General features: G+C 48.5%; 1 protein-coding gene across 1 annotated transcript in view; it reads right to left on the reverse strand.

Annotated features, from left to right (window-relative positions):
* Positions 1-13,257, reverse strand: part of SH3BP5 (SH3 domain binding protein 5) — a 70,884-nt gene that overhangs the window by 41,995 nt on the left and 15,632 nt on the right. The window contains exon 3 of the mRNA XM_080808074.1: positions 3,124-3,252. Coding sequence (XP_080664200.1) covers positions 3,124-3,252 — 129 coding nt within the window. The remainder of the gene's footprint in view (positions 1-3,123; positions 3,253-13,257) is intronic.

Genomic DNA, 13,257 nt, shown 5'->3' on the forward strand with positions numbered 1-13,257 from the left:
AAACATCAAACAGTAACAGAAGACAACAGGAACTTACTTTCATTTCATTTCTTTTCAAAATTTTCTACGACAAAAAGGTTTTTTCAGAGCTGAAACCTAAGCTCATGCAAGGAGTCTGCGGTCAAACACACGTTATACCTCAGTTAAATCCAAAGGCAACATCACGAGAGAGCCAGAGCTGCTCCCGTAAACCATCCCTGTCGCACAGACGAGGGTGCAGGGGCTCTGGGAGTGCAGGGCCCATGCATGATACACACGTGGAGCAGATGCTCAGCAGGCCAGCTCTGAGAGACCATCCTTGCTATACAGAGCCAGAGGGTCCGTAAATACAGACAGGAAGGGGGTGGGAATAAAAGAGAGGAAGAAAACAGGAAGGCCCACTTGGCAGTCGCTGGAGGGGTGCCCCACCCCCTTCACCATCAGGAAGGTCAGAGGATGCGGGTGCACAAACAGACTCGCCACCTGGCCCGAGCCCAGACAGCCCACTGTGTGCGCAAACGAAATGGGACATCCGCACCCAGCCTTAGCCTTTGAGCGTCCTTCCAGTTCCTCGGCTACAGACCAACAAGGTCCCTTGGGGTTGAGGGGCAGGGGTCACTCTGGGCCTTCCCTGCCCTTCTTCCTGCCCCACCTGCAAGAAGGCAGCGGTTCCCTTAACAGTCATCTTGGCCTCTGCTAGCTGAGAGTGAGTCAGTCACCCCCAGGGTCTGGGTATAATCTCAAGGGACCTGATGACTCAGTGGCTCACCCAAAGAACTCCACAACTGTCACGATCATTGTCCTCACCAGCCACAAGAAGGGAGGAGAGGAAGTTTGCAGACGCCCAGCAGCAGGACCCTGCCAAACCAGCTCCCTCCCACCTCTTTCCCCATCAAAGAGGATTTGGGTACAGAACAGAAGAGAGTGGTGTGAAATCTATCCCAGATGTGTCACAGACAACCCAGTATGTAAGATTTAAAGGAACCCCACCAAAAAAAATAAATAAATAAATAAATAAATAAATAAAAATAAAGGAACCCCACCCAGACAAAGCTGGATTTGCCACCTGTGTTCCTACCCCTCTGGTCACGCAGCCACAGGCAGGTAAGCTGGGAGTCAAGGGGCAATGGAGGAAACGCTCAGAACACCAAGGGCGGGCCAGGAGGAGCAGGGGCTCTTCTGGTGGCCTGCCAACTCATCGTCCATGCATCTGTGCGGGTATTCCTCGCAGAGCTGTGCTACTATAAACAAGTAAACAATAACAAGTCAGCTGGACAGAGTGCTATGGAGAAATGGCCAATCAAGGGATGAGGGACTGGGGTGCTAAAGATGGCAAGTGGCAGTTATGTCAATGGTAGCCCAGGAAGGCCTTGCTGATAAAGTGACACTGGAGCAGAAACCTGAAGACAAAGAGAGTGGACCATGCAAGTTCAAGGGTTAAGACAGTGACAAGCAGAGGGACCAGAAAGTTCAAAGATTCTGAGTTAAGAGCGCATGTGACAGGAGTACAGCCAAAGGTGGACACTTCCCACCAGCTGGGGCCGGTGACCTGATGGGCCAACCTCCACCGGCCCCTGAACACAGAGGTCCTTTAGCCAGGTCTGTGCTGAAACCCAAGCTCCGGGGACCAGGTGGGAAAACGTCTACCACAACTCCAAGGGAAGGCTTGCTTTAACAGTCCACTCTTAATCATCCCGAGACCTGGGCATGTGGATGGTTTTAACAGATATCTGTGGGCTCAAGAAAGGCAGAGGGCAATAAATTCAAGTGTTAAAGACTTTCAGGAAAAGAGATTTTATAACCTGCTCAGTATTCATCAATGCTTACATTAAATTTTCAAAATTTCTCCTCAAACCCAACCCAAACCCTTCATGCTGCAATTTTACATCATGGGCTACATGGAGGTGGGGGGTGGGGGAGTAAGGCCAACAATACATCCCCAACTTGGGGAGTGCCTGAAAGACTAGTGGGACACAGGCATTTTTGATAGACAGCACCTTGCGGTTCTGGAGCTCCTGGGGACTGGCCAGCACCTTTCTATCTCCCTGGAAAGCCAGAGGCCTGGGCGGGGCCCAAAGAAGGTAGAAAGCAGGGGTGGCTACTCAGAGCTGGTTGCAGACCAATGAATAATTGGGACTTTGATGTGGTACAACCCCCTCAGCTGGAAAGGGAAGGAGGCAGGGTTCAGGCAGCCATTCTGTCTAGGAATAAGGCAACATACCCGGCAGGTTCTGAACAGAAAGCTCAGTCAGGGTTCACAGTGTGAAACCCAAAAACATACCTAGAACCTCGCCAGAACCACCAAAGCATCAAGGGGAATCCCGGGATGATAAACTAGAGAGGTGCATGGAGACAGGGCAAAGGGGAAGAACGCCCAACGCCTGGCCCTGACCCTCGATGGGTCTGACCTGAACACGTTCCTCAATTTCTGGGGTTTCACCTCCCAAGGGTTCACCCTCCCGTGATCTCCCATTCCACACCCAACCACTTGCCTGTGAACATAGTAGGTGCTCAAACACCTGTCGCTCACACTTTTATACCGGTAGAGACCACAGCTTCCAACACATAAACACACACCAGGGACAGAACCCATACTCTGGACCCCTTGCTCAGGTCTGCTTGAGGTGGTGAGTCACAATGAAGAGACACAGGACTAAGAGGCTGGAGTGGGCAGAGGTACGCGAAAGTCCCCAGCCCCTGCTGGATGTTGGGGGTGTCTTTTCCTCCCCCTGTTCATGGGACCTGGCTATCAGAGGCTGGGAAGGGACACAAGCACAACACGGCACCACATCAGTGGCGACAAGGAAGACACACTGGGAAGCCAGAACTAGGTCCCACACCGCACAAGACGGCCCAGCTGCCTGGGGACTGGATCTGGGCACCAACTCGGCACCCACTCACAGGGTCCTCCAAATACCACCACCCACACTCTATTAATAGCATCAAGAGGTGGAATGGAGCAGCTTGTGGGGGGAGGGGAAAATAAAGGCTGTCTTCAAATGCAGATGGTTTCAAAGTCATGGTCCTTCTGCATCCCAGAGGCTCACACTTCTACCCTCTGGCGGTGGACACGGAAGTCAGAAGATGCACCCCAGACCTGGTTTGGGGCAGCAGGCAGGGCAGACGGTCTGCGGGGTACCTCACCTGCCTTGCCACCCTCCGTGCCTCCCAGTAGGGCTTCGAGTCCTCCACAGCTTTGCCGATTTTCTTCACCAGCTCGTCCAGTTTCACCGTTGCTTCCACCAAAACAGAACGGAACTTCTGACGAGCATCCTGCACCAAGGAGAAAATAAGGACACAGTTCACACATCAGAAGGAATCCACGAAAATCCACTTCCCCTAACCAAAAGCACCAAGGAGGGCCTGCACACAACCTTCAGGCCCTGAAATTAATACTTCTACAAGACAGTGTCTAGAGCAGCACCATCTGAAACATTCTGAGATACTGGGAATGTTCTATCACTTGCACTGCCCAGTAGAGTAGGCACTGGCCACATCTGGCTATTGAGTACTTAAAACTGGCTGACACCGAGGAAATGTGTTTCTAATTTGTTTAATTTTAATTAAATCTATTTAGGTTTTAAAAATAAGTGTGGCTAGTGACTACTATATGAAAGGGTTTTTTAAAGATTTTTAAAATTTGGCAGAAAGCACACAGGCACAAGCAGGGGAGGGGCAGAGGGAGAGGGAGAAGCAGACTCCCCACTGAGCAAGGAGCCCAAGGTGGGGCTCAATCCCAAGACCCAGGGATCATGACCTGAGCTAAAGGCAGACGCTTAACGGACTGAGCCACCCAGGCATCCCTTAGGTTTTGATTTAAAAGCTCCATCTGGGTCCTCAGAGGAAGACACCCCTGGCACCTTCAGTCCATAATGATGGCCCCATTCCCTATACTCCCAGGGGGTCCTTGACCATATGATGTAGTCCACATTAAACACTGAGTGGAAACTTCCCACATGCCAGACCCTGTGCTGGGCCTTGGGTTTGCTGCCTATCTCCAGGGCACTTCCAGTCTGGTGGGTGAGGCAGGCATTATAGCCCATTCCAGAAAAGTCTGTGCCAGGATGAGAATGGTAAAACTGGTGCCGTGGAACCCAGCGGTGGAAAACCTCATCAGGCCAGGTAAGGCGGGAGGGGGTAGCAAGAGGGAAACTTGTAGAAAACATCCAGAGGGGTAACATCTACACAGAAGCCAGAAGTGCAAATGGTCTCCTGGGGGGAGGGAGAGGAAACACCTAGCCCCAAGCGAAAGAGCCATATTCAGCAGAGAGGAGAGAAGAAGAGGCTTGGGGTTTCCCAAAAAAACCTTAATGAAGCTGGAAGTCTGGAATGTGAAGAATGGCAAGAGATAAGGGTGGCCACCACCCTGGGGATAGCTAGAGCAACCTGGGCCCCCAGTAAGAGTCTGGACGGGAGGAACAGGCAAGTGGGCGGTTCCAGGCTTAACCACGCTGTCAAAGTCAACAAACCCAGATCCATGGACTTCACAAGGAGGAAATACAATTAAAAAGAAGGACTTTAGGGGTGCCTGGGTGGCTCAACGGGTTAAGGCCTCTGCCTTCAGCTCAGGTCATGATCCCAGGGCCCTGGGATAGAGCCCTGCATTGGACTGTCTGCTCAGCGGTGAGCCTGTTTCCCTTCCTCTCTCTCTCTCTCTCTGCCTGCCTCTCTGTCTACTTGTGATCTGTCAAATAAATAAATAAAATCTTTTAAAAAAAAGGGAGGGGGGACTTTAGCCCAATGTCTAGGAAGACCTACTGAAGGGTTGGATCAGTACTTCCCAGAGCTTCCACCCCTCTACTCCTTTCCCTTCAGCATTTGCATGATTGGGGGGGGGGGTGGTCAGTGGCAGAGGGAGAGGCTCCCATTTAAAAGGGGAAATGGATACTCTGAGAAGGAACAAAACATGAACACCAGCTGTGGGGCTGTCCCAAGACCAAGCAGCCACCCTGCTGATAGGGCCCGTGTGAGCTCCACCAGCAGCAAAGGGCCCATTTCCCAAGTAACCATCTAAAATCTCTAAACATCGGATAGTGGGGGCCTCCTGGGCCAATGGGATGGCTCACGGGGGTGAAGGAGGCTCTGCTCACTTCTATTTCATTCCCCTCTATCATATGGCACCAGAGCCTGCTAGATGGCTTTGAAAAGGATGTCAGCCCCCTAACATATGATGATACTGCCTTTGCCTTGGACGGCAGTTTCTAAGGTCCTGAGCCCCAGCCCACTGCTGACACTGGCTTTGGTCCCTTCCCCCAGGCCTTTATCGTCATCGTCATCATCATCTTCACTGCCTTCTCTTCTATCTAGCCAGGCCCACAGCCACCTGCTACAGCTTCTAAAGATGAACATCATGAGCTTTGTCCTCCAGAGAATGTGGCACCAGTGCATAAGGCCATCCGGGGACTCGAAAAGCCCCACCAAGCTTCTCCCAGACTTAACTGCCAATATGTAGGAGGTAGCATGTTGTCTGAAGCCTGGGAATTTATATATATATATATATATATATATATATATATATATATATATACACATACATACATATACACACACACACACACACACATATATATATGAATGATAGATCCAATCCCATCCAAACCTCTGAGGCTCTAATCAGCTAACTTCTTTATTAATCATTTTTATTACCAGTTAAATAGCTACTTTGCATTTCATAGGGAGGGCAGTTAGAAGGAATAAAGGAGAACGCAAATGTAAAACTATCACCAGTTCCTGGACACCCAGCAGATGCTCAGTAAATGCACCCAATCCTCCCCCTACCAACACCTGGCATAAAAAGGGACCCACGTCCTATTTAAAAAAAACACCAGGGAGGTCTCTCTGAGGCAAGTGTGGCTGACAAGGATGGAAGGTGCAACCTGTTACACAGTGTAGGCAGAGACTTCACAAATAGCGCTGGCACGCATGACTGATCCCCCAAGTCCCCACCGTGGGAGGCAGTGCCAGCACTAGCCATCCTCCTCCCACCCCTCCCACCTCCATTCCCCAACCAGACAAGGGAGGTAACGGAGGGCCCAATCAGTTGGCATGTGACCCAGGGCAGATCACATCGTTTCTCTGGGCCTCTTCTGTAAAATGAGAATTGGGCCCCAAACCAGCAGCCTGTGGGCCAGTAGGCTTAGTGCCTTTGGTCTGTACTGTGTGTACTAAATGCCAGAAAAACCCATTAAAAAAAGAAGTGGATTCTCAAAACTTCTCATAAAGGAAAAGAATCTGATAATCTGACAACCCTGGGCCCCCATTCCTACCTGACACCTGCCTAGAAGTGGAATAGGAGATGCCCCTCAGAAAGAGATTGCCCCTTCCAGTCCCCAGCACCCCTGTGCCTGAATCACACTCGGCCCGCATCACTCATTGAGGTGCCCAGCCCAGCCCCTGGAGACTTAATTTGCCAAGAGGTATTCTGGGCCCTGGTGGCTAGAACCCACCCAAGTCTGTCTTTGTGAGGGAGAGGGAAGTAGAGGGCAGATGGCAATTTAGTATCTGGCAGACACTATTATAAATGCTTCCATTCCATCAATTTGCGCAATCGCTAACAACCTTAGCAGGCAGTGCTATTGCTGTACTTTGCATTTTACAAAGAGGAGAACTGAGGCACAGAGGTAGCTTGCCTGAGGCCACAGAGTTAGGAAATGGCAGAACCAAGATTTAAACTCAAGCAGTAAATAAGTGTAATGTCACATGAAAAATACCAAGACCTCAGTATACACACTGCGTGTGTAACACACATGCAACCATGAAGACCACCCAAAGTGTCATCCAAGCCAGCAGCCAAGAAAGAGGATTTGCAGATTTCCCGGACAGAACTGCAAGGGCATTAGCAGCCGGGGGCGGGGGGGGGGGGGGGGGGGGCAGGTTGGAAGAAAAGGAGGCACGTGTGCGGAGTAAGGCATTGGAACTTTATCCCACGCACAGTGGGGAGACACGGTGGATTGATTTTATATATTTAAACATAAGTCTCAATTGACCTCCCATGCCCCTGTCAGAAATGACCGAAGAATGCGTTCTACCACAAAAAGGAAAGGAATGGTAGTTTACTGGAAGGCTCCACTGTGAAGCACTTCCACAGCCGCGATCACGTGAATGCTGTATACCGACTACACCACAGCTCTGTTGGGAGGAAAGGAAGTGTTTGGAAAGGGGAGTGTCTGGGAGGACAGAGGGAGGAAAGAGATTAAAATCTCATCTTCCAAGTGGGATGCTGGCAGATGGTAACTAAAACTGACAAATCAACAAGCAGCCACACGGAGCCCACTATTTAGAGCCCTAGAAGTTACTACCTAATCAGTGAAAGTACATTAAGCTTATCTATTACACTGCCTCTAAAGGGGGAAAAAAACGGGAGTAGGGTAGAAGGATGGGACACTAACGCAGGGTTCTTTGTTGTTGTTGCTTTGTTTTCCCCTTTTTAAGAAATTGTGGTAAAATACCACCGTGAATTTTTAAGCAGAGGCATGACAGGATCAGAGCTGGGTTTTACCAAAGGGCGAACAGGGCTCCTGAGGTGATTCCAGCCAGCAGGTTCGGGGACCACCAACCTGGGTAAGTGTGTGGCCACCAAAGGGTATCGCACCCAAGAGACTTGGTCTGACACCAGCGTTCCTCTCTATCAATGAGGCTGTGTTGGTGGGGACGGTGACGCACGACTGGCTCACGTCCAACCCCCAACAAGCCTATTCATCCAAGATGCATTAAAAGCTGAACACAAAGCCAGCCTTCTCCTTGAGAAGATAAAGCAGACCCAGTTCTTTTACCATTCCACAGAGAATCATAGCCATTTGAGTAACAACTCTCCACAAATACTGGATCGTGAGAGCCCACAAACCAAAATCTCTCCTGCCCGGCCAACGTTAACAGCCCTGATTTTCTTGGGCCTCACCCAGGTCTCGGAAGTGGTCATGTGACCCAGGCCTGGCCAATCAGATTCAGATACTCCTAGCCTCCGTGAGTGGAGGGAGAGCATGTGACCCATCGGAACCAATGAGACTTCAGCCTGGGACTTCTCTGAAACTGTGAGAGGAACTGTTTTCCCTTGAGATGGCTGCGAGAATGGAATGAAAGCGTGGAGCAGATGGCAGCCATCTTGGCACCGTGAGAAGACAGTCTGAGAGAAGGAAGTCTCAGCAACACTTGAGCTTCCGGACAGAGCAGTGCTTCACAGTCTAACCCTATACAACACCTTCCCCAGGGCCAAAACAGCACACACACACCCAGCTGTCACCACTGTTTTATATTTTGTTCAAGCTAGTTGAAAATAGATTTGTCATTTGCAATAGCATGAAAACTTTAAAAAAAAAAAAAAAAGGACTGAGAAAGATGCCTTAAGGTAGTCATCAATGTAGACAGGGAAGGGAGGGTCAATCTATAGTCTATGGCAAAGCACGATAATATGGTTAACTACTGAGGTTCTTTCCCCTGACAGCAAAGTCATGCTTCTATGGAGCAGAATCTGGAACTTTAATTCAACCTAACCTGTTTAAAGCATTTCTTTAAATCCATCATAATGCCAGGTGGCCTTAACTTTAAAGACTGCTCACCACGATTGAACTTGTGCTTTCTGCCTTAGTTCCTAGTTCAAGGAAAGACGGGACCGTGGTTCTCCTAACTCCTACAATTATAGAAAAATGTGTTTCCCAAGACCAGAGTGAAGGGTTGCTTCCAGAAACACCCAGGGAGGAGAGAGAACGGACTGTTTTCCCTACAGTAAATGATCCATGAACTTCCGTAAAAACTTACCTCCCGAGAATGAGCAAACATTTCACCAGTCAAGAAAAACAAGTCATTTACCATCCAGGGCTATTTACCAGCTAATTTTTTAGATTGGCAGGTGAGGAAGTTCTAGAAGGGTTCCCTCTGCTTGGATCCCTCAGTTCTTCAAATCTGAAAACTATGTCATTTCCATTAGGTGACTCAGACTGAGGGCAATTTATTCAAGCAAGGACTGCTGAGGGCGGCACAGAACCCTGTCTGAATGTGTCAGTGTGTCAGAAATACACCCCGTATCAGGTAAACACTCTGGCTAAACCGAACCGGCCAGCGCCAACACACTGGAAACAGCGTGCCAGGCATCACCACACTGGGGATGAGTCTCTATTCTCTGGCCAATCCCCTCATCTAAGCCTCAGTTATCGTGCCTGTAAGCTGAGAATGACAGCCCTTCCCTTTCACAAAGGTGTCTCTAGAACCAAGTAACATGAAGACGGGACATCAGTTTTTAAAAATAACCATCTTATTCTTTCCCTGTGGGGACCCAGTGTGCAGTGGCTGCCAACAGTAGCCTCCTTGGTAGTGTGTGCAGCCTGGTGACTGTATGGGTTGCCTTAAGGGACCTTGGAGACAGCCCTTTCCAGTGGACAATGACGTCTGATCTCATGCTATCTCCAATCTAGGCTCCAGGCAGGGATGCAGGGTGCCCTTGGAAAGCCCCAGGGTGCGTCGGCCAAGTCATCATGTCCCTCTGGACCAAGCCACAGAACAAAGAGCATGTGATTAAGGCTCTACGCAGGGCCAAGTTCCCTGGCCGTGAGGAGATTTACATTTCCAAGAAGTGGGGCTTACTATGTACAATGCAGTTGAAATTAAAGACATGGTCGATGAAAAGTCATTCATCCCACATAGCTGTGGGGTCAAAAAAGTCCCCAATCATGGCCCCTTGGACAAACGGCAGGCTCTGCTCTCAGGAGAAGCTCACAACTGCCCCCTCCCTATTCATGCCTACCAATAAATCCTACTTCCTGTCAAAAAAAAACTCTGTCCTACAAATTACAGATGCTGCCATGCTTCAAAAGATCCTTAATAATGCCATTTATAAATACACTGCTGCTTGTAGAAAGATATCACAGGCATTAACTGAGCCTCACAATGACCCTGTAAGACGGGCTTAGCAAGAATGATGGTCCCCAGGCTGCAGGTGTCTCAGGTCACACACCAGTGCATGTCAGGCTTCAGACAGAAGCACACACTTGAGTCTTTTCATCTGACGTGGTTCACTTCACTTGTGGTTCCCAAAGAGTGGTCCAGGAAACAGTGATGGGGGTCCCTGAGGCCTTTACTGGGAGTCTGCAAAGTCAAAACCATTTTCATTATCAGGTTTGACTTATTTGCCTTTTCACCTTCATTCTCCCGTAAGTGTTTAGTGGAGTTTTCCAGAGACTACTTGGTATGTGTCATTGTGAGAGATGGAATGCAGTAGCAGAGAACTCAGCTCTTCTATTAAGCCAGACTTGGAAGAGACTTGCGAAAACAAAACAAAACAAAACAAAACAAACAAACAAAATATCAAATGATTACTTTCCTTTCACGAATTTCTATTTGGGAAAAATAGTTATTTCCGATCAAATATGTATCAATATGTAATAAGTCTTTTTAGTGTCATTTTTAATGAATTAAGACAAGTTTTTAATACTATAAAACAAGTCTTTTAATTTTTCTAACACAGCAAATATAGACATTACCCAAAAATCCAGAGCTCTCTGGGGTCCTCAGTGATTGGATTACAAGAGTGTAAAGGGAACATAAGGCCAAAAGCACCAGTCCGCTGTGTAGACTAAGCTACACTCTTCCCCTTGGGCTTGCCCTGCAAAGACCTCTTGCAAATTAGAAATACCAGTGTATTTTCAGTAACAGTGAAGCAGTTGTTCCTTCTCAGGTCTTTCTTAAATCCTTCTGTTTGGTCCAAGGAGAAGGCCCTGTTGGGTGCTAATATGTCTCTATGGCACCTTCCCACATCTTTATATTTGCTAATCTCCTTCTTAAGAAAGGGGTAGCTAGTCTAGCTCAGAGCCTTCCACAGAGAAGGGAATCTGTTAGAATTTGATAAGCAAAATAACAAATCCTCTGGAAATGAAACAGCACTGCTTTGCAAATCACCATGCTATGCCCTTATGAGTTGGGCATTTGTACATACATGTAAAATTATTCAATAAAAAAGCTTGCTTTAGGGGCACCTGGGTGGCTCAGTGGGTTAAGCCTCTGCCTTCGGCTCAGGTCATGATCTCAGGGTCCTGGGATCGAGCCCCGCATCGGGCTCTCTGTTCTGCAGGGAGCCTGCTTCCTCCTCTCTCTCTCTGCCTGTCTCTCTGCCTACTTGTGATCTCTGTCTGTCAAATAAATAAATAAAATCTTTAAAAAAAAAAAAAAAAAAAAAAGCTTGCTTTAAGAGTACACTTATAGGGGCACCTGAGTGGCTCAGTGGGTTAAGTCTCTGCCTTCGGCTCAGTTCATGATCCCAGGGTCCTAGGATCGAGTCCTGTACCAGGCACTAGTTCAGTGGGAAGCCTGCTTTTCCCTCCCCTATGCCACTGCTTGTGTTCCCTCTCTCACCGTCCCTCTCTTGGTCAAACAAAATCTTTTTTAAAAAAGTAAATTTATCATAAGCACTGAGAAATGTATAGAACTGCTGAATCACTATATTGTACATCTGAAATTAACACTATGTTAACTACACTGGAATTAAAATAAAAAATGTAATAAAACAAAAAGCTCGCTTTAAAAAAAAAGTATTTCCTTTTGATGCCTTTCCACTTACAGTCATGAAGTCTCCATTTCAAAAAAATAAAAATAAAAATGTGAGTCGATTTAAAGGAAAATATGGAATAAACAGTACATACGGAACTAGGATATGACAAAAATTATGATACTGGCAGAAGAATAACTCGAGTTAGACATGTAAAGTCTCCATTTGCATGAATGTTCTAGAATTCCATGACAAAAGGCACCACTGGAAACTGTCTGACTTACTGACCAGTTATAAGGTGACTGGAATGTTTTTAACTTTACTATAGACCGTGTTTTCCCTTCACCCCTCCAATCTCTTAAAAGCACTTGTGGCGGCTAGTAAAACACACAAAGAAAACACTTGATATAGTGTTTTTCAAGAAAACACTTGAAATAGCGCTAGGGTGAAAAGCGGTAAGAGCTCTCCAGGGCTGTCTGACAGAAATTTCTGCAAGAATGGCAATGTTCTCTATCTGTCTGTCCAACACAGAAGCCACTGGCCACATGTGGCTAAATGAAACCGTGCAAGGTGGCTAGAGCAACTACCCAGATTTTTAATTACATTGTAATGTTTAAATTATAATTTAACTAGCCACATGTGGCTCATGGTTGCTACACGGGACGGCACAAAGCTAGCTCCTGACCCTGGATTTCACTCCACTTTTCCACTCAGAGATCACGCCTCGCTCCTCGGGCCCTCCAGCGGCCTGCTTTCCTTGCCTCGGCCCAGTTTTCCTTTCCTCAGTCCCAGCTCCTGTGGGGGGAGTGGCTTTCATAGCCCTATGAGAAGAGAGGGGGCAGGACAATTTCATTTTGCCTTCAGGAATTTTGCAGCAGAGGCAGAATGGGAAAGAAGCCTCCAGGATAGAGCCGGGGCCTAGAGAGCCCACCCAGCCAGCCAAGGTTTGAGCACACAGGAGCCAGGAGGAAGCAGAAGGGGAGAGGGGAGGTGGGGAGGGCAGGGGAGCAGCAAGGAGCTGCCTCCAGCCCCCGCCGAGACATTCCCCATCACCACGCAGGCCCAATTCCACATCAGCAAGTGTCATCCAACTAGGAGAACCTGGTTAGAACAGCTCCAAAGGAATGACAACATGCATGGAAAAGAACGGGGGGAGACAAGCGTTGGGCCTTCCAGCTGGAAGAAGCCAGTCATTGCTGGGAGCCAGGTGCCTAACCCCTCTCCCTTCTGACTCCTTTTCTTTTCCACCTCAGCCTCTGACTTCAGTCACAGAGACTTCCTGGAATGTCTGCCAAACCCACCAGCTCCTTCCACGGGGACTGTCCCCCCACACTGTCCCCCCTGCATCAGGCAGAACCTTGCCATCAGATTTCTGCTACAAGACCCTCTCTCAGGGAACAGAGGAAGCCAGATGAGGAAGACAAAGAGAGGGCAGACAGTGAGCCAAGGCCAACGAGAAAACAGAGGTGGTGGCAGAGGAAGGCTTGTGGGAGATTAGCTGGGTCCCAGGCTCTAATCCCGCAATTACATGGCCAAATAAATTATTGGTCAAACCAAGGCAGTTTTGACCATGAGGTGGAACACTATTAATAACTAGGCTGGAACAAGAGGCATAAACTGACAGGTCCGGCCAATTGGCATGTTTGGGCTCCCTATGCTTAAGGCTCTACGGCGCCTCCCTCCCTCGGGTTCCATGAAAGATTCCTTCAAACTTTCAGAATATCCTCCCTTCTACTAAAGCTGTTTGAGTGGCTGTGGGCCATAGTGTAGGGGGTTCTGATCCCAGCTTGGGCACTGCCCAGCTC

Source organism: Martes martes, assembly GCF_963455335.1.
Source record: "Martes martes genome assembly, chromosome: 1".
NCBI lineage: Eukaryota > Metazoa > Chordata > Mammalia > Carnivora > Mustelidae > Martes > Martes martes.